General features: G+C 36.9%; 2 protein-coding genes across 7 annotated transcripts in view; both read right to left on the reverse strand.

Moving 5' to 3' along the window:
- Nucleotides 1-1,636, reverse strand: part of LOC5569520 (malate dehydrogenase, cytoplasmic) — a 39,343-nt gene extending 37,707 nt beyond the window's left edge. Inside the window, exon 1 of the mRNA XM_001652782.2 lies at nucleotides 1,471-1,636. Within this exon, the coding sequence (XP_001652832.2) occupies nucleotides 1,471-1,473 (3 nt within the window). The 5' untranslated portion in view covers nucleotides 1,474-1,636. The remainder of the gene's footprint in view (nucleotides 1-1,470) is intronic.
- An 8,462-nt stretch (nucleotides 1,637-10,098) lies between these two features.
- Nucleotides 10,099-22,798, reverse strand: part of LOC5569522 (E3 ubiquitin-protein ligase HECTD1) — a 105,465-nt gene continuing 92,765 nt past the window's right edge. For 5 of the 6 annotated variants that reach the window (XM_021848326.1, XM_021848325.1, XM_021848324.1 and 2 more), the window contains 2 exons: nucleotides 11,428-12,485; nucleotides 10,099-11,231 (listed from right to left, as the gene is read on the reverse strand). In XM_021848326.1, coding sequence (XP_021704018.1) covers nucleotides 10,949-11,231; nucleotides 11,428-12,485 — 1,341 coding nt within the window. In that variant the 3' untranslated portion in view covers nucleotides 10,099-10,948. The remainder of the gene's footprint in view (nucleotides 11,232-11,427; nucleotides 12,486-22,798) is intronic. The other variant, XM_021848323.1, reaches the window with a different exon arrangement.

The following is a 22,798-nucleotide window of genomic DNA, read 5'->3' on the forward strand; positions in this document are numbered from 1 at the left end:
AAATCATAACAAAATAACGAAAAGCCTTAGCAGAGATCTTTTGGCGTCAACAGAAAGATTTCAACCTCTACTATATGGGAAAAATATAAAAAGAGTGATAAAACTAATGTTTTAACATAAAATCGCTTGAGCCACTATTGGTACACGTGTTCCAGTAGTTGCGCTAGTGCTCCAGTAGTAGACGTTTTGGAATTATACAAGGAATTTTAAACAAAAAGGCAAACTTTTACACAGGTTTAACATTTTTCCCTTCGAACAGCAACTAATATCTTACGAATGAAGCATTGAGAACATCTCTGGGACTTTTCTTCATTTTTATACATCCATTTTAAAAACTGCTTCCATCCGTTGATCCACTACTGGAACACGACGGCAACTATTGGTGCAAGGGAGCAAATTTTTTGCGTAAACTTAATTATTTATATGACTTTTTGATGAAATAAAAAGCTGAAATTTGGCAAATCGACTAAACTAGAGACGATCTATCCACCAAAAATAGCACATGTCGTTTTTATCAAAAAATGTACGTTTTATTCCATAGTCCAATCTACTGGTACATTACAACCATTGGTACCGGCACCCTATACAGACTCTGATGTAGGTAAGTGGTGTGTAAAGTTACATGCCATTGTTGAATGCTGGAACATGGCCTTAAGATCTTGGGTCGTTCGTGACTCTTATCATTTCTGTTTCCATTGTACATATAGCAACTTCAGATGGTGTATACCTGTGGCGTATAAACACTCACATTTCATAATCGTACTCTGGCGCACTCGGTATATGCCTATGAGATATGGATGTATTGTGGGATGGTACAAAATTGAATGGAGATAGAGGAACGCGAGAGTAAGAACACACTGACGCGAGGGCAGAGAAAGGTCACCGCCAGAAGTGATGTTACATAAAGCGTGATTATTTTCATATTTTTGTTCTGACGACGATGATGCTCCGAATATTACGGGCCACCGAAAAAACATTGGTGATAAAAGAGTTAATAAATTTGTTATCAGGGAAACGGTTGAACTATCATCGACTTTTATTAGTAAGGTTTGACATCAAGTGCAATGGAGTGCCTGTTTTCTTTGTGTTGATGATGATCGAATTATACCGGCATATTTGAAAACATGTATCAAACCGGCTGAAAATAGAAATTCGCTAATTTCGCTTGACACCAACCATACACTTGATCGAGTTGATAGGTACCTGTATTGTATGGCCAAATACAGGTCACTTTTCAATATTATTAACCACAAACATCCACGTCAAATGGAATAGCTGGTGCTAGCCGTCGTATTTAAGAATAGCCGCACTTGGCAATGTATGTGAATTTATGCCGATATCATTGCTAATCACTATCGCTAATTTCGCACATCACTTGCGGAATCGTTTTCCATTTAACATGGCCACCTTTGAGCGCTGGTAGCGCGCAATTTTGCCCTCCGGCAACCAGCTTCAGTAAACAATACTCACCATTTTGCTTGGATAAAAGGACACACAAAAAGAAAGTAAAATGTAGAAAAAGGCCCGTTTGAAATGCCACTGGGATGCTTCGCAAATGCACGTTCACTGGAAGAGGAAGTCACGACCGACTAATCGCGAAGAGGGGTGGGTATTGACTGACGACGACGACTGACTGAGCAAGTTTTGGTTGAGTATTTGCAACCAGACAGACTTTCCGAAGTGTCCGGATGAACATTTTATGAAACCTCTTCTTCCAGTCGTTTTAACGTTGTCCATAATATCGAAATATAATCTCATCTGTAGAGCAGACAATAATTAGCATAATTTGTGTGCTGAGGTGACAACGGTAGCTGGGTTGATCAAATTTAACAACAGTTTATACAGGATATTGTGAAAAAGCTGCCTAGAATTTGTTTTGCGTTTTAGCTTCAGGTGAGATTTGAGCGTGTTATTGTGGCTCACTTAAGGGTACACTGAACCAAATGGTTCAACCCGTTTCCGACCAGCAAATGGTTTCTGACTGGTTTGGGATTATCTTCTGGGTCAGATCGAGAAAAAATTACCCTGACTTTCTAAAATCTTACTCCAATTCATCTTGTTTTAAACTTACGAATACGGTTGTCATGTGAGAACTAAATTGGACAATGAGACCAGTTTTGGACTTGAGTACTTTTCCGAATCTTCAAGGGATCTCTGTAGAACCGGTCCCAGATAGGTCATTTATATTTTTCTCCTAAACTGGCAAATTTAGGTGTCAAACTTTATCATTTTGAACAACCATGTTAGACCTTATTGATAGAAGAGCAATCAACAATATTCCATTAGTTATAAATCTCCCCATTTGGTAAAAAAACTGATTCACAACTAAGTCGCTGGACCTGTCATCTGTAGACCTATAGGTAGTCTTTATACTTTAAATGATTACCCATGACTAAGTCCGAGTTAGCTTTTAAAAAGGATTAAGTTTGACATCTTTTAAACATGATTAAGTTTTACTTCTTCGTATATATTTAGCATTAGCGTGGTGCTTTTGACGGTGAGGTGAACCACGTAACGTCCAAGAGGTTAAAAATCACCTGAAGCGAGTGTATCGCATGTGCGAAGCAAGTTTAGCGTTCATACCAACTGGGAGCGGGATAATGCTTGCAAAAGAAGAGATGAGGAGAGTTTGTGCCCAATTCTCTTCAAACTTCTTGCTTTGTGTTGCCAGTATGGAAACAATATTGCAAATTAGTTTGTTCATACATTATTATTGAAATACTTGTTCACTTTCAAAAACAAATGGTTCAGGCTTATATTCGTAGGAACTGAAATCAAACTTTTGTAAATGTAAAGAATAACTCGCAAATTGTCAAACACGTTCAAATCTCAGCAACCTCCATTGTTTGCAAAATAATTTTTGACGCGGAAATTTCCACATCTCATCAACTCGGCTGATATCACTGCCAAGGCACCGTTACGTGTAAATCACTAGTGAAACATGTCTCGCAAATGTATGGCACCTGGCCGAGTTCCATAATTCTCCAGTATGCGGAAAGGGGCACGTGGTCTCTCTTAAATTTGTCAAGTGTTGACAAAGTGGTAGGTTGGCGGTGAGATCAAAGGTTTCACCTCTTAGGTTAAGGCTAGTTTTAAGTTGGGGCCCCGGGATGGTGAGTGAGCTCAGTGGAAGAGCACTGCGTTGCAAGATGCAGTCACCGGAAAGGGTCGACTTTTAAACCTTTAACAACAGTGCTGAGCTTTCGTGGTGAGAGACAGGAACTATCAGCAGTGTTGCCACATTTTTTTCGACTCTCATCTGTGATTTTGGTTGAAAAAATCTTTTTCATCTTTAGACCACCTCCAAAAATCTTGGTAAAATTCTGTGATGCGACAAAAATCCGTTAACAAGAAGTTTTGTAAACATAAATCCAGCATGTTCTAGAGAGGTTGACAATTATTAATGCAAAATGTGTTTACTACCAAGTGAACTGCAAACCTTGAAACACAACCAAAACAAGAGGATATTTGATTGTTTATGAAATGTTTGAATTACTTCAATAAGTATTTAAGAAAAACGCAAGTAGAATAATGACATCATTTTGTATATTTTCCAAAATCGTACCCAAAATTCGTGTTATGTCCAAAAATATTTTCTATCTCAAAAAATCTTTGATCTGTGATCACAGATATCTGTAGGCCAGAACAGGAAAAAATCTGTGTAATTACAGATAAATCTGTGTATGTGGCATCACTGGGAACTACCAATGTACATTACTCGTCATAAGTATGGAAACATCATTGGAGAAACTAAAAATGAATCGCTTTCTCTTTATAAAGCAATGTCCACTAGTGTCGATGTACCAATAGCCGCATAAGTAAGAACAAAAAATTGTATAGAATCGAAAAATATGACTATCGTCATTATTTTTTCATCATCTGAAAGCTTTTTATCTTGGTTTTGTAGGAAAAATTTGAAATCTACGAAAACTCAAATGTTTGCATTTATTATCGCGTGTGCCACTATAGGATTACATGTGCCTATAGTAGCACTATTTCTGTTCCTATAGTAGCACTAGCATCACGGCTTTGGCAAAATACCTATCAAAACCGTATGTTTTCAAAACTTTTATATTTTTCCTACAAAGTGTGGATCAAAAGGTTTCGTTTGATGTAAATAAAGTTCTTAAATCATCAATTATTTTGTAAAATAAAAAATAGTTTCTCTCAGTAGTGCTACAGTGGGATTCCGTTTTTGGCAACAAAACCGAAATTTTCAGTTGCCAAAAACGGAACCGTGCCAAAATCGGAACCCATATTTTATAATTTATTTTTCAACTTTTGGTTTTGGAAACATCATTAGAATGTTATTACATGATCCTTATGGAATCATACGGCATCGAGACTTTGGAATGGTTCACTTCGAAGCAGTTTTCGGTAGGTTTGTACTTGCTATGAATCTATAGTTCCCTAATGTTAGTTGTGGAAAACGTTTTACATACTTATTACACCTAAAAATCTTCAACGATCTTTTGGAAGCTTTATGAACACAACTTGAATGAGTGGGCCTCGTAAAATCAATGATCGTAAAATTGACCTTTATTCAAGAACTTGACATTTTCTTTAATCTGTGTAAGAACACGAAAAAAAAATTAAAATGTATTACTGCGTTCTTACAAAGACGTATTTACAAAACAAAAGCGCTTAGTATTGCAAAATCTTTATTGATTTGATATCCTTATTAATTTGATGAAAATCACAAATTAGTTTAACTTTTAGACTTTAGTGGAAAATTTGACAAAACTGAGTAAGTTTAGAATGGCTCCTTTAATTTATGTATCTCATAAGGTAAAATATTTCATAATAAATGATTGATTGCAGTCAAAATGGCAAATATAAACATGAGATGATCTGGCTTATAATTTAGTAGAATATCATTTTTATTTGAATTTTACTACAGTTAACATTGAGCTTGACATATGATATATTAGGAATCTTCAGGTGCTCGTAAGGAATCTACAGGAAAACGCTAGCGCTCTGAAGCATCTTGCTAACGATCCATAAGATCTCGCCTGGAATTCTCAGGATCCCGCTAAGGATTTTACTGGGAATTAGCATCCCAACTAACAATTTTAGCGCTATAAGCCAATATTATTTGCTTTGTGCTGTATAACAGTTGAATTGAAGCAGCGAACGCAGCAAAACATGAAAGCTGTCCAAAATAGAACGATTAGCGTTAATACAGCTGTAACGCAAACGTTTTGCAGCTACAAATCTTAGCTGAATAAATTTCGTCAATTATCGCTTTTGCTGCTTTCACTAAGCTGTACGGTATTGAGTAAAAGATAGCAACCTAATGATGTGGAATAAAACTCGCCATCATCAATCCGGCTGCCCTTATACAATTGTGTTTATTCCACGACTGGCGTGAGGGGAGAACAGTCGTCTCACTTAGAGTGAGCGATTCCGACAGTCGAATGCAGTGAGAATGGTCACTAGGAATGAACTCGAGTGAACTCTCGCTGTATTCCGAGAGTCGGTGTATATCGACTGTGGTCGTTGTTTTGTGAGATTTCCATCCCGACGAGAGTTGTAACGTCCTGGCCTATCGACTGGTTAAGAAATGAAGGTGAAGATGTAAGTTTCATTCAAATTATTTGAATTCAGGCATGTGCATTACCAAGTAGGTAAATCTTTTGGGGTATTTGCCAAAATTTCATGCTTCCTTCTGAGGGGATGACGCGCCGCACTTCTCTTCTTTCTAGCGCTACGTCCCAAATGGGACAGAGCCTGCTTTTCTGCTTGATGTTCTTGAACACTTCGACAATTACTAACTGAGAGCTTTCTTTGCCAATTGACCATTTTTGCATATCATATGATATCTAGAAGACATGCTATGCCCTGAGAAGTCGAGAAAATTTTCTTTACCAAAAGATCCTTGACCGGTGGGATTCGTACCCACGACCCTCAGTTTGATTTTGCTATCTGGTCCCCACATTTTTCTCACCCCGTTTACTTGATTCGTAAGGGATTGTTAAAATATTACGTAACGCAATAGGGGGAGGGAGGGGGTCTTCTGTAGTGTATATATATATACGCTGTTACGTGGGGGTGGGAGGGGGTCTAAAATTGGCAAATTTTGCGTTACGTAATATTTGAATCATCCCTAAGAGAGAATAACATTGGGGATCATTCAAAAATGCCGTCCATCATTTGGGGGGTGGTGGGGCGATTGGTTTATAGTGTGACATGTGTTTATATCAGGTATTGGGAAAAAGTGCGAAAGAGGGGTCTGGAAGGGGATTTTGAAATATTTGAATCATTCCTTGCTCAAGGGTGGCGCGTCATTCCCTCAGAGGAAGGCCTCGTAAAATTTTGCAAGTGCCTTATGGGGAACAAATTAATCGCCGCGCGGCGTTTACTATTCATCATCGTTTACTAATCTAACAATCAATATTTGGATGCGTTGAGTGGTTTTTATTTTGATCTTCGTGAGTGCAGCTCCAGTTATTCGTTTGATTCTAATTGTTTTGCTATGTGCCATATCGTTTTATTTGTATCTTATGTTTTTAAATACCGGAGTGTTCCTGAGACGTTATTCTAGGATTACCTTTAACTAATTGGACCAAGAATTTTGAATTTTACGGAATACGTCTAGGGATTTCCTCAAATATTCATCAGGGAATCAATCAGAGATCATTCCAGGTGTTTCATAAGGAACTATTAAAGGTATTCTAAAAGTAACTCAACAAAAGTTATACCAGTATTATTCAAGTAATTCCTACAGCTTTTTCTGATTGTCTCGAAGAATCAATAAATTTCTACATTTTTGCAGCACATGAATACTGTAGCAATTTCTTTTTGCTTTTCTCAGGTGATTCAACCAGGAAAGAAAGAAATGATTCGAACACATTTCTGAGATACCTTGGGGGCTGCCCGTAAACTATGTGGTCATTTTTCGTGTTATTTTGTCCACACACAAAATTAAAAAAAAATTCAAGATTTTTTCGGTGTTTTATTAAGAGAAGCTACTTATCCCAAAATTATTTTATTTTGTTGATATCATTTGAAATCTGAGAAGAATTCATCTTTAAAATTGTACATTGGTTTTTCCATTATCCACTGAGATATTTCAGACTACGTTTTGACTCATTCAGACCCTCATTGAAGAATATCACATCTTCAGATAATCTCAAAGAATTTCACAAAGAAATACTCTAAAGATTCTTTCAGTTTTCAGTCAGTATTTTTGCAGTTTTATGGAAAATTCCTCCAGGGATTTCTGCAAGGAAAAGAATATCCAGTAGATGATCCTTTAGAAGATTTGAGAGATATCCGGAACATATGCTGCCGAATAAAAATTGTTTGTATAATATTTAATCACTGTAGATATGATCCAGTATTGCCAAGAAGAAGAAGATATGATCCTGTACAAACCCTGCAATTGTTGTTGTTAGGAATTTCTCATTATATTCGTAAGGAAGTTGTTACGTGGAATTTTGAAGCAAAAGTGAAAAATATCCATTAAAATTTGAATTCCGCGATGTGCGTCAACATACACTTCGGAATTCCTCCACAGATTGTTTCGTAGTTCCTCTGGAATCTAGACATTCATCCGGAGTTCCTCCAGCAATCCATCTGGGTTGCATCCAGCAATTCCTCTGGAATTCCATTGCACGGAAAAACATTCTGTGGTAAAAATAACTATTTTAGCTGACTACGCCCATTCTTAAAACTACCATGGAAATTTACACCAATTTACTATGTTTACGGTACCGTAAAACGGGGTAACTTTGATAGTTTTTTCGAATAAAACTTGAATATTTATGCATGCTGTTTCAAAGAATAATAATTTATATTTTTAAAACAAGTACTGGCATCCTAGCTATCGACTGCAGTTGATAGATTTCCAAAAGACTTATTATGAATGGATATATAATTTTTCATATAATCGAAAGTTGGTTTTCTGTTTTGGGGTAACTTTGATAATGGAGTATGAATCGAACAAAATTGAATGAATAACGAACATTTGTAGGGCATTGCATACCTCTAGGCGTTTAACGTTATATAGAAATTTTTGACTTAGATTACAAAAATGGTCCCAGTTTGTGAAAATGCTATTCGCTAAGAGATTTGAGACCGTATTCAAGTTCTATGATAACTAGGCTGTCAAAGATCAGTGGCCAACTATTCAAAACTACATCAAATAGTGATCGTAGAACAGATTGTTTGTAAGCGTTTCGAAAATGCTAAAATTGTGTCAATTTTTAATATTCGTATAAAAAGCCTCAAATGCACTTGATTCCAATGAAAACAGCTTTGACATGAAGTGTCATACTAATACTCTTTACTTTTGTATTTGTTTTGCTTAACTGATTTACAGAAACTTCGTTATTCCGTTTAATATGTTGTGGGTCTCGCACTATCAAAGTTACCCGCATTATCAAAGTTACCCCGTTTTACGGTACACCCCATCGCATTACTGGTACATTTGACAGCAATAATTTACAACAATCTGATTCCAACTACAGACATGGTAAAATCAAGCGCATTTATGGTCTGCTGAAAATTGCCGGTGCGAGCGCTTAAGTTAACCCCCTAAAATGGTAGTTTTTACCGCACAATTTTTTTGTGTGTGGGAATTCCGCCGGAGTACCTCGAAGCATTCATTCAGAGTTCCTACAGGAATTTCACCGGAGCACCACCGGGAATTCCTTCGAATTTCCGTCGGGTTTTTCGGGTACTTTTACCTGTCATATCATACAATATACCTTTCTGACCACTAGACCAATTTTTTCGCCAATTTGTTCGAGGTAGATAGGAATGACGTCGTCAAGTAGCTGTCAGTTTTCGGAATATATCACCTTCTTAATACAATACACCATGATAATGTCAAAGACCAACCCTGAAGCATATGAAAAACATTTGACTTGCTTCAAAATAAGTCTTTAGACTATACTCTAAGCATCCAAAAAATTACGGCCCAGATAGCCGTAGCGGTAAACGCGCAGCTATTCAGCAAGACCATACTGAGGGTCGTGGGTTCGAATCCCGCTGGTCGAGGATCTTTTCGTAAAGGAAATTTTCTCGATTCCCAGGGCATAGAGTATCTTCGTACCTGCCACACGATATACACATGCAAAAATGGTCAATCGGCAAAGAAAGCTCTCAGTTAATAACTGTGGAAGTGCTCATAAGAACACTAATCTGAGAAGCAGGCTCTGTCCCAGTGGGGACGTAACGCCAGAAAGAAGAAGAAGAATATTTTTGTGTTGATAAAAACGCAATAATTTGTTGAAGAAATCGGAACGTGACAAAAACGGAACATATCTGTATATCGAAAAAGGGAGAGTTGACTGTACCTTTATTTGTTAATATGGGACTGCACATACTCATATTTTTCCAATACATTTTCAATCTAAGTGTTTAAACTTTTATATACATAGCAAAGCCTACATATTAAAATATGAATTTTGCGATGATAAAAGGTGTTGGTTCAAAAGTTTATGTGTGTGTTACACAAATTATGTCACGCTAAATTTCAACTTTTTTGACCACCTAGAAATGAATGGTGCATTTCGGAAAGGTGAGAAAATTTCGAATTGATTTTTTCTTTCTCGTCTGGCATCCCTGTCTCCAATATGACCAATTGACGCACCGTAAATAATTTCTATTCAATGCTGCAGAGACGTTCTAGGGTAACAAAAATTTCGTTAGTTTTCTAAATCCAAATTTAATTCTTTCGCACAATATTTTATCATGGCTCGACATAGTGTTTGTTTAGTATACATGATTTCGAATAGTTGCTAGAACAAAGGAATTTTCAAACTCTCAGGAGTTGGATCCATAACACATATTATGGATCGAAATTTTCAAGAGTGTTTACGCAAGCACATCAGATCACTACAAATGTTCGGTAACACAAACGCACGTTCAAATTTTTGTACACACGCTAACAAATTTCTGTTGAAAAGGACGAAAGGATCTTCTTCAAAACCTTGCGGAAAAGTGAACACGCGTTTTTTTTTGTGTCAACATGCTGTTTAATTTGTGGTGAATTTAAAATTCGTTATTGATGTGATTTTCATATGACTGCACTTTGAGTTCTTCTATAATAGCCGAGAACCTTTCAGCCGCTTTATATTTCTGTTGTTGCCATTAGGTAATTTTGATTTCATCCATGATACAATGTAAAACATATTCATTTCTATATAATGTATACGTCAATTTTCGATTCTACTTTTATTGTGTATTTGTGAGTTTCAACGTTGTGTAAACTTCCAGTGACCAATAGTTGTTTGAATCATTCTATTTTTTCAATCGTTCAATGGTGGTGGTTCAAAATTTGTCCTAAAAATATATTGGATTATACAAATTTTGTTAGGCTTTGAAAATATCGTGCTGAAAACAAGTAAATTTCTGATCAATCACGTAACGCTCAGAAGTGACCCATTTGCACTCTCTCGAGTAGTACCGGTTCTTTGTCCTCTCTTTTATGTATGTACAGTTTAAATGATTTTGGACTATGACTACTTAAAAAGCTGACGAATTTTGAATCTTTATTGTATGGATTAACTAAGTCTATACTTGAAGCGGGGTGTATAATTTTCATCTACTCACAGCAAACTTAAAATGTTTTGGGTTTTAAATTTATGCTTTATTCATCGCATTTATCTTATCTATTGTTGTATGTTTTTTTTTTTCTCTCGCAGAAATTGGTTCTCATAATTTTAGAGTTTTATAACATAAAACCACAACGGATCGATAACTTTAAGTAATCGGAAAGCTGTCATTTGTTCACTTCATATATTATTGTTTTTTTATTAATCTTTTGTATCCCTTGTTTGAAACATGATTTATTTTTACCTTATAGATGAGTTCATTATCTAGAAAATATGTGTTTATTTTGCTAATCATAATCCACGCTCATCAGTTTGTGGGTTTGTGAAGTAGGATATCGTTAGCTCAAGGTGTTTTTTTTTTCTGTATTCATAAAACTGCGATTTTTCTAATTAAGATGGAATCCCTTTTCTTTTGTGGCCGTCAGCAATCGTTCCCGCAAGATTTCCTCATTCGGATAGTCCGGCAATTTGAGGTAGTGGACACAGGTGTTGACCGAAGGGTAGGAACCTTCGCCGGCATCTACCTTCCGCACCACTGTCAGCCGCGGGTGCAAATTGGCCAGCCCACCGGGTGGTAAACTGCTGCAGCCGGTGGTGAACTGCAAAAATGCTTTCCTTTCGCTGGCATTCATCCCCATCAACACGTTCACGAAACGCAGGAATCCAGGGCTGAAATGAAAATTGATCATTACTAAGTGCTTACTGCTTACACGGCCATTTGGTATCACACAAATCATGAGTAAAATTTGATCGAAATCGAAGATTCATTGATTTTTAATAATTTCGACTTACTATGAATAGAATTCGACTTATGCCCAATGACCTAACCCTGAATGACCCAGGCCCGAAAGTTACCAGTACTTACCTTTCCTTGGAGTATCCGAGTTTCGGTTCCGTGTAGGTCATAATGTCCTCCCGTGTCCACTCTGGGTTCTGCTCGCCACAAAGCATCTTGCGGATTTCTTCCGATGTGAAAGCGGCCAATTTGTTCAGCGGGAACACTTCACAGAAACCTCGATGGAACGCAGTAAGTTGCTTAGCAATGCCTTCTTGCAGGCAGAAGTTGATCGTCAAATTGCAGTACTCTTCGACGTTGTTGATCGTTACATCAATGTTGGAACCGTTTGGAATCAGATCTGCCGATTGGTAGCCGTAGTTCTTCGAACTTGGTAGATAGGTGAACGTTAGAGCGAGGTCCTCCAAAGCTACACTGCCAGTTTTGGTGTTGAATTTAAGCTCGCTAATTTGCAGTAGCTTCTCTTCGGAGGTGAGATCATCATTTTGTTCGATATTTTGTTTCTGCTGCACCAACTCTTGCAGTTCTTTCAAGAACTCGTACCGAATCGGATCGATTTCTTGGAGATTTTCTTGGGACAGGATTCCATCATACCAACAGCCATCGTTAGCCAATTTTGACTGATATGAATCCACCAGATCACGATCGCTTTCCTCGGACATTAAAGAAGAAATCATCACATCATCGTGCAAGGCAGACTTGGAAGAAAGTTCGCTTAGTGAACCTCTAGCGAGAGATTTGTTATTACATAACAGTTGTAAGAAGCTGTTCGACAGTGGCAGATCGACTAGACGACCGTCCTGCAGTACCTTCGCCAGAAACACTCCCAAGAACCAGAAGTAGTTTGACACAAAGTCACAAATTTCAGATTCCTGTGGCAACGGCGCCGGGAACAATCCGGTTGAACGACGAACGTAATAACCGATGGGTTTGCTTCCCTCTCCTAGATCGATTTCGTCTTCGATTAGCTTAGGTTCATCGTCGCACAGCCACATTCCCAGATCACTTCGCTGCAGTTCAGCTGCAACCAGGGCGTAGAATTCCAAAGTCGGACCCAATCCAGTGCCTTCCTCTCCAACGAATTCCACCTCCAACACCGACTTGCGATTACAGTGAACTTTCATAACCTGGAAATAAAAGAATTTAAAGTTTAGTGTCATGTTTAACTTAAAACCAATGTGAAGAGGTTAGTATCTGAAATAAAAACTTTCTTCTGAATGTGCGTTTCCTTCCTATGATGAAACAGATAATGTTGTAACAAACCATCTTTGGTCCAGGAGTTTTGGTTCAAGTGAGGAAGCAAAATGTTTCGCCAATGGTGTTAAGTATTTCCGAATTGGGCTAGATTTGGACAAGAGATCTTGAACCCATAGAAAGAAGACTTTCGCGTTTTGCTAGAAACACTTGAAGATCGCGCACTGTTTCTCAAACAGCTTGAAGAAAAAAGGCATAAAGTTTCACTTAAGACGAGAAAACGATTGCTTAAGTCACTAGAAGAGATCAATACATAAATAAATGATTTACCTACTTAATTTTTCCTCCTTCCCATAAGAGAACTCGATAAAGCAATCGTCGGGAAGGTCTTACTCATAAAATATTATTAAATTCGCCTTAACAAGAGTGATCTAAACCATATAGGGGAAGGGGTGGTAAAATGAACACCTTAGGGGTCGTCCATAAATGACGTAGCTTTTTGGGGGGAGGGGGGTCTTCACGAATTTGTGACGAAGTGTGACGAGGGGGAGGGAGGGGTCCTAGTTAGTGGACGTAGCATTTTGAATCCAGTCCGTTAAAAGAAAGGCGCTGAAAAAAATTGCAGACAATTATTTTTTATGGAACTTCTTTTTATTTTACTTATAAACTTGGGTTATAAAATCATGATTAGGCTTCAAAACATTCATATGACAAGATTGAAACTTTGATTGAACTTTACATTTTCTTGATAAATGCAATCAAACAGATGTTGTGAAGCTTTAAATAATTATGTGAATATTATATTATTTTCGTGTCCAAATTAATAAATTTATAAATAAACAAAAAAAATTAATTAATTGAATAAAAATCAATGCTCTAACTACTTGGAGCACATTTTTTTTGCCATTTGTTAACATGATATAAATTCAGCCGTTTTAGTTTTATTCATATTTTCTTTTGGGGCTTTATTTCTTCAAGAAAATAATATATGCTCTTCTTGGCAAATATTACATTTAAAGCAAGATAATTATTCCGTGAATTATGCCTTCAATATTGCAGGAGATCTCAACCCAATCAACTCATCATTTGTGTTAAATGCTCTTGATGGAATAGCCCGAATATTAATGAGGATAATAGATTCGAGTGTTAACAAAATTGCCCTATCATTAAATTTTGGTAATAACTCGGTAATTTGAAGAATTTTTATTATTTAACAGTTTCATTATAGGTTGTGTAAGATTATTTCAGTATGAAAACGATAATGAAAATCAACTGAAATAATAATAGAGATTATTGTATTTGTATAATAATCGCTAAAATTTCCTAAATATTCCAAATATTTCAAGTGCAATCTTTTATGTATCTGGCCACTGTTTGCTAAAATGATTTGAAATTGGATAATATTAACGATGATTCATTTCAAATTAATATATTTTCTTGATCATTTTCATTGAAATCTATTTCCTAACAACGAATAATTTAAAAAAGCAAACCTCTAATATAACGAAACTTTTGTTCAATACATTATAAAATATATTGGACCCTAACTCGACAGTAACGAGCTTCATCAATCCAATCAATTTTTTTTCACATTGTTTATAGTAAACTTGTTTTTTATGGTAAGAACAGCAATAGTAATATAATTTGGTCTATAAGAAACTGAAAACCAAAACCAAGGAAAATGTTTATTTAAAACTTTTCCAAATTACTTTTCAGCGCTACTGTATATCAAACTATTAGAATAGATTATCCTTTCATTTCAGTCAGTAATTAATATTAAACTTTGTATTGAACTTCTCAATTCCAATTTTTTGTTTCAACCCAGTCACTAAGGAAAACAAATAAAAAAAATATAGGGGGGGGGGGGGTGCTCGATATGCTACGTATTTTCCAGGGGGGAGTACCAGCATTTGTGACGAAATGCTACGAGGGGGGAGGGGGTGTAAAAATCAGTGAAAAAATGCTACGTCATTTATGGACGGCCCCTTAAGGATATCATTATGTTTCTGATAGAAAAACGTGGAATTTTTATAGGTATATTGCACAACCTCAAAAATAGGGATGTAATCTATAGCAGCGACATGGATTCAGATTAAAATAGCTAAATTTTCACATATTTTCGTCGCTATCAAAAAACGATGCAAATGTTCATTTTACCTGCACTATGTGGGTAAAATGAACAGCGGTTGGTGGTAAAATGAACACCATGCAAAAAACGTGAGCAAAACAAATATTTCTGAAAATTTTCATTGTCCCACCGAAAATACATCCATTCATGATTGTAAGCCATTCAAATATATTTCTAAAGGTACCGTGAAGGCCCCATACTCTGCGCACTTAAGGCTTTTCAATTTTTAAACAACTGTAATTAATTGAAAACAAAACCCACTATTCTGAAATTTTGGAAACAAATACTTATTGATCTTATGTATAAGGACAAAAAATATAAAAGCTTCACTAAGTAATGATTTTTATAGCAAATTTTTATTTTTTCTCAAGGGTGTTCGTGTTCCTAACTCTGCGCATTCATTTTTGCAATGCTCCTTATTCTGCGCATTTAGGTTCCTAACTCTGCGCACTCGATAAATTCTTTATAACAGTTGAAGTGTTTTACTAAAAGCATTACTAGCATTTAAACTCCGAATTAATCTTCATTTTCTTGCTTTATACGGCTTTACGTCTCCAGTGGAGCGTGGAATGTCTCTAACACAAGTTTACTAAGTGAAGTGAATTTTATCTATAATTCAATTGAATGCCATTAAGTGCAACTCTCAAAACAATCGAAATCATCATATGTTTTCCAAAACATCTATTTAACTTAGTTTTCTAAAATCTAAACCAACGATTAAACCTCGATGTTCCATTACTCGATATTGACTCATGAAATTATACAAAAAATCAAAATTATTTTTTGCATGGTTAGGGAGCATTCAAAAATTACGTCCGTCGTTCAGGGGAGAAGGAGTATACGAAAATGTGACAATGCATTCATTAGGTATCTACTGTAAAATCGCGACAGGGGATTGAGGGGACGGAGTGTAGAAATCCTTAAAATATGATGGACGTCATTTTTTAATCTTCCCTTATTATGATGGTCCCCTCAAACAATTTTCCAAAGCATTTCTATTCCATATCTCGATGGTGTCGACAAGTCGATGGTTCCCTTCAATATCGACATCTGGAGGGTTGATTGTATGTTGAAAATAACGTTTTATACCTGCTGCGCATAGTAAGGAACATAGTTGAAAAACGGTTCCTTACTATGCGCACTTAAGAAGAATAAGAAAATGAAGAGAAAATAAGTTGCACTTCACCAGTGATGATTGCTCGATAAATAAACTAGTGACTACGCACTAAAAATCTGAAATATATTCTCTTTAATTTCCTTAAAATGACTTAAGTGATGAGGTACTTTCTTAGCATTTTTGCTAACGAGCATTCAATTTGGACGTTTTTTAATATTTTTAAAGCTATTTTATATTTATTAAAGTAATAAACGTAAAGGAGATTGGGCAAATCTGGGCCCGGAATGTACACAGATGACTCATATCTCATTTGAAAGATCTAAGTGAGACAAGAACAAGTTTGTATGTGGTCAAAAATATTCGTCGTGGGTGAAAAAAGTTATTCCGCATGGTTTGAGATGGATTTTTTATGTTTTTCATTATTTTTTTTTTATATTTTTTATCGATTAAAAATAAAAACATATATTTTTTTCAGCACCTATATGATGATGAAAAGCTCTATGCTTTAAAGAAGTGAATTAGAGCTTTGATTCAGAGATGAAAATATTACATGGTGATGTTAGACCGTAATAACTTTGAAATCGTTATAAAATATATACGTATATTCAGTTAAGTTTTCTACCAGACCCTGCTGCTCACATTAAACTAATTGCAGTTTATTGACTGACCAATCCTTTTTTTTCTCGCAATAAGGTAACATTACGACTTGTATATTCAAATAAAGAAGTCAGCTTCATTCGATGAAAAACAATTGGGAGTGGTGAAAGAAAAGTGTGTGGTGTCTTATAAGAGAACTTACTGTAATTGTTTCAGCTAAAGTACATATTTCTCCAGAACGGATTTTGCAAAGAGATCAATAAAACCATCAGCTCAACCTCAATGAACAACATCATCAGCCTTAAAAAACGTTAAATGTGAATTGAAATACTCATTTGAACTTATCAGTAACATATGCGAAGTTATAGGATTTTATGTGTTTAAAACAATGACAATCTAGCTAGCTAGTATAAATCATCTCACGCTGTATACTGCATACGTGGATGTTTAGTGTCACATGTACTCCTACATTATCCTAAAAGTCTTAAGTTAAAATGTCAATCATTATCGTTTTACGAGTTGGTATACGAAAGTCGTGGAGTAAAATGATCAACGCTCAATGATTATACCTGTGGGTTGATGGCTACTTTCACTGTAGTAGAACAACCAAGAAGGGTTTCAGCCAGCAAAACCAAATCCGGTAACGACTGCTCGAGATGTGGAACGATGCTGTGGCGAAATCCTTCTACTTCAATCGCTGAAGGTCACGCTGACTGGCGTCGGTACCGTTCGTCGTTAATGACAGGGAGTTTTAAGCGCAGTTTTTTTTACTATCAGGTAGAGGGTAGGCTAAATGTAAGCACTACGATAGATTCTGACGTTGATTATGTCGGAGATGTGCAATCTATCCATCAATACCTGATCGATTCGGGTCCGTTTGCAATGATGATCGCCAGTTATATTAGTACGGGGATTATCTTCGAAGTAGGTGCTGCGAATGACCATATTCTTGGAGGCGGCAAAACAATTAAGCGTAGGACATCCATGTTCGCCAGTCGGAGAGAACTGATCTTGATGATCTTGACGTGGAAGCTTGGGTGGCAGGCCTACTTGCGTTCCAGTTGCATCTTTGTCATCATCAGTGCCGTTGATCGACCGTTGATCCTCGACCTGCACATTCTTTTGTTGATCGACCACCATCCGATTTCATGTTTTTGCATGTCGTTCATCACGATGAAAGCTGTTCCCAACTCAAGTGTGATTACTTCTGAACATTCACATTATTGCCATCCTTATGAGTATTTAGCGATCTTAGCGAAGCATTTGTGGAGGTACATGTGCTTAGGCGTCGCCAATGGAACTGACATTGATAGCAAACTGAAATGGTTCTGCTCGGATTATTGGCAGTTTGTTCACAGCAAACAGTCAAACACTACATTTATTCCCAGTTCAAATGATTCCCTTCTCTGAGAAGCAATAACATGACAGTATTATGTTATTGATATCATAGATAGAAGTGTGGTAACTGTCGCAGAGATTTCCATCACGCTTAAGTTGTGTACGACAAGCGAGGTATTTCCACCAGCATAGAACAGAATCCAACAACGCAATCACTGTAATGTTAAAACGGATATAGTGTGGAAATTCGTTCCTGAGTACATTAACCGCTGGTTTATACAAAAAATATTACTAGAACACTGAATTAGGATAATACGATTTGATATTTGTGTCCAACTGTTACCTAAAGCGACGTGTTTGTCAAACGCACATACCTATATCCTTATTATTTTATCTCCGTATGTTTTTAATATTGACATTGCAGCAATACAAAACGTCCTGAAATCTGTGTCAAATCACAATATTTGAAAAATATAAACAAGGTTAAATAAAAACATGCATAAGTACAAACATACGCACGAGCTCAAAACATTTGCGCAAGAAAATATTATTTAATAGAAAACTGTTCAAAACATACCTCTTTTCACATCTTTCCAGCTTACATAACTTTTTTCTCCCACGACGAATATTTTTGGCCCCATATCAACTTTTTCTTGTCTCATTTAGATCTTTCAAATGATATATGAATCATCCGTGTACATTCCGGGACCAAACCCCATACATTTTTGCCCAATCTCTTTTGTCAAGAAAATTCTTCGCGTACTTTTTTATTACTATTGTAGCAATATATGAAAAAAAAAATTTTGAACAAAAATGTAAGTATTCTACCAGATTTTGGTGGATTTTGGTGAAAGTGCGCAGAATTAGGAGCTGCGCAGAGTTAGGGGCCTTCGCGGTATCAGATTCGACATCATATCATAACGATATTCACCTCACTGAAAAACCTCAAGTCCTCCGAGCTAAAAGTTACGTCAGTTCTAATTTTCAAACGTGGTTTTCTAAAATCTTAGTTTTCGTTGATATTTTCACTTCAATTGACCTACGTATGATCTCGAACACTCAGATTTATGCTCTAAATCGTCCGTGCGTGATAAAAATTCATCGAAATTTGTTCTTTCTCGGTAAAAGGCACGGTGTTCATTTTACCACCACTTCCCCTAAAAGCTTTGAGAAAGGCAAAAAATATCCATTTGACATGGGAACGTTTCCAAAAGTCTCGTAATTTTCCAGAACTCCATTCAGCGCCGCAGGTGCTACCAGTGGGGCTATGGTACAGCACATTAGGTACCACAACACCATAAGTTCAACATTTGTTGAATGTGCTGCACCCAAACGAATTGAGAGCGTTAGCAGCAAATACATCCCTGCTGTGACATACATCTCCTTTTGAGAAAAACGAGTTTGAAGAGTTATTAGCAATTATTAAAAATACAAATTGTACGGGAGCCAAAAAAAGTCCGTCTTCTGACATTAATGTTGCTAATTTTATTTCTACCCACTATGGGAAGATACTTTGTTCTCGACTTGAAGAAAACCATCCTATGCACACATTACAGTCAACTTTCGTTCGTTGCACTTAACCTGTAGCCCACCTAGTGAAAAACTTTCACTAATCGGGCTGAGTTTTTAGCTGTCAAAATATTGAATACAATAGAAATTCAGGGATACCAACATTGATAAATTTAACCTTGTGCCAAAAAGTGATGTTTGCCTTCGTTTTGATTGGGCTGTAGTCCACCTAACGGAAGCCCAATTAAAACGAAGCCCACCTAAAGATAGTGCAACGAACGAAATTCGACTGTATATTTAAACTAGGTATAGTCATAATAGGGTCCTAAAGCCCTGTCCTAATTTTAGTGCCAAACGCTTAAGTTTAAGCCAACAACATATGTTTACTCAATTTTTTAATGTTTTTCGTTTGTATAAGTCTAAAAAACATTTTTTCATGTTTCTTTAGATTTTGTCACACCCCATGGTTTAAACTCAAATTTTGGGTATATTTTGTTTTCCGTGTCCCTTCCGAAATGTCAGTTAGGAACAACCCCAGTGTTAAAACTAAACCCCCTGTGGTGTTTTTGTCGACTAAGCGAACGTCAAACATGATCAAAAGTGTCAAGGTTCATTTATGGACCCAATTTTTAAATTAATGTTTAAACATGATATAGCCGTTATTTGAATGGGAAAAATTGCTTAAGTAGTTGCAGTTACATGCTCTTTCGCGTTGTTAAATAAAAACAAAATTTCATTACAAAATTTAGGACCCAATTCCCTAATCTGTTTTGGAACAATCATAAAATTTAAGATCTATAAGGTACATCTCATCCCTTTTATGTTGAAACTTTAAATTTAAGAGCTGAAAGGTACATCACGGGAATGATTAGTAGGTATCAAGTTGAAAAGCCATGTATTGCCGTTGCCTTAAGGCAACCAATTGGTTTCTGTTGAGTAGCGACGTAGGTACCTGTTTGCAAATTTCCACATCCGCCACATCCAATTTTCCTTGTATCGTATCCGTTTATTCTTGCCGTCTCGTAGATGTATTCCAGTTCCTTGATCTTTCCGTCTTCGCTGAGGGGTAGAGTTTGCATCATGAGGATCATGTGGTGAAATGCTGCTATCTTATGCTGGAACGAATGATTCGATGTGTAGAGGATGACTCGTTGGGAGTTCGTAGGCTTCCTTCTTCTTCTTCTTCTTTCTGGCGTTACGTCCCTACTGGAACAAAGCCTGCTTCTCAGCTTAGTGTTCTTATGAGCACTTCCACAGTTATTAACTGAGAGCTTACTATGCCAATGACCATTTTTGCATGCGTATATCGTGTGGCAGGTACGAAGATACTCTATGCCCTGGGAAGTCGAGAAAATTTTCAACCCGAAAAGGTCCTCGACTGGTGGGATTCGAACACACGACCCTCAGCTTGGTCTTGCTGAATAGCTGCGCGTTTACCGCTACGGCTATCTGGGCTTCCTATAGATTTCGAAGTTGTTAGATGAACTTTTTTCCCTGGTGACAAGTAGATCCAAAAACGGTTGTTTTCCACCCCTCTCCTTGTCGTGGATAAACTTGATATCCTTGTGCTTTCAAGCTAGATCGCTCCACTTGATAACGCTGAAAATGTCGTCAACGTATATCCACCATTTATCCGGTAATACTCCATGTTTCTTCAAATTTTCCTCAAAATTTGCCATGAATAGTCCGCACACAAACGGGGAGAGATGGTTTCTCATGGGGGCTCCTTTCGTTTGGTTGCAGAAATTTCCTTGAAATTGAAAGTAGTTCTCGTCCATGCACAATTTTGCCATCCTCATGTATGTCCTAATCTTTCCTTTCCATGCTGCATCCGTCCTTTGGGGGTAATAACCAGACCTCGAGAAGATTTAGGGAATCCTTTACTAGAACGCTGGGAAAAAGAGCCGCTACGTCGAAAGAAACCATCATCTCGTCATCCTCGATGTGTCCTGTCTCTAATAGTTTCTGGGAGAACTCCTGGGTGTTTTTAACTGACCTAGTGGGGAATGGGTTCGGCATACTCTAGAATTCCTTGACTAACCATTTCGCCAGTTTATGAGTTGGGGATCCATCGGCCGAAAAGATTACTCGCATTTCTTTTCCCGACTTGTGAATCGTTGGAAGTCCTTTAATCCGTGGAAGAATGGGGTTTAACTCTTTTAAACGAGCCTCGCCTAGCAGTCCTTCAGGGTTTTGTCTGTAAGCTTGATGAGCCCGGGTAGTGGATCCATTCTCAAATGTCGGTAGGGGCCTTCGTTTATTTTTTTACCCTAGTTGTTCATCGTAATCCGCCTTGTCCATGTTGACGACCGCGTTGCCTTTATTCGTCTTGATGTAGAATACTGGTTTATCCTTAAGTTCTTTCACGATCCTCGTCTCGTTTTTGTCTACCCAGCTGCGTGGTCCTGTTGTAATGGCCTTTGCTACGATATTCTGTGTTGTGTTCTGGTCATTTATTGGTACGGTTTGGGTAATCGCTGTTTCCATGCCTACGATGATTTTCTCCACGTCAGGCTTCGTAGTCTCGTAATTTCTCCATAAATGCCTTAAATGGTTCTTTATGATTTCCTTCGAAAATGTTGTTCAAGATTTTTTGACAGATTTCAACCAGTAATTTCTCTAAGCATACTTTCAAAAGTTCTTCTCAAATAGTTCATCCAGGATTTTTTTCAGGAATGTCCTCAGGAAATTTTCAATTTGAATTGCTAGAAATTAATTCTGAAGAACTTACTCGGTAAATAAAATTAAAAAAAAAAAAAATAAATCTAATAAATCAAATCTCTTGGTAATAGGTATTGTGCAGGGTTTCCTGATATATTTTATTGAAAAGCATAAGATGGGCTCTCTGAAGAAATTTGTGAAGGAATGATCGGAGGAACAACTAGAACATTAGATTACCTGCTTTGCTCATGTCCACAGTTGATCAGCAGAAGTTTTAATTTTGTATGGGGAAAGGCATCTAACTTCGAATATCTTCTGATTGGAAGATTTAATCGAAAAAATATTTGGTAGACGTGATAATCATTATGATTAGGCACAACCGGAACCAAATATTTTTCCGAAAAAAGTTCCCAAATTTAAGAAATAATTCGTTAAATGCATTTCGCCATACAAATATTTTTCGCGTTACTTGTTAGCGATTTTTCGTGCATAGACACTAGCGCATGTGCGTTACTATGTGGCGAGTAGCGAGTCAGGGTATGCATGACACCCATTGTTATAGTGTTTCAGTGTTTGCTAATCTGAATTCCTCAATGAACTTTTAGCAACCATGGCGATTGTTACTCGGGAACTACAGGTGTAATCTCCGGACGAAATGTTGGAGAAATACGCATATAAATTTCTAAGGGCACTTCATGAGGAATTTCTGTTCGAATTTATTGAGCAATTCTCCTGGAGAGAAATCTTCCTGGAGAGAAAGGATCTCTGAAGGAATTTTGGAGCAAAGACTGGGAGAAATGGATGGATTCCTGAAGGAATTTCTAGACGAATTTCATTTTAACAAACCTTGTGGATTTCCTTGGAAGTAATCTTGTAGGAATCTTTGGAAGACCATT

Source organism: Aedes aegypti, chromosome 2 (assembly GCF_002204515.2).
Source record: "Aedes aegypti strain LVP_AGWG chromosome 2, AaegL5.0 Primary Assembly, whole genome shotgun sequence".
Classification (NCBI taxonomy): domain Eukaryota; kingdom Metazoa; phylum Arthropoda; class Insecta; order Diptera; family Culicidae; genus Aedes; species Aedes aegypti.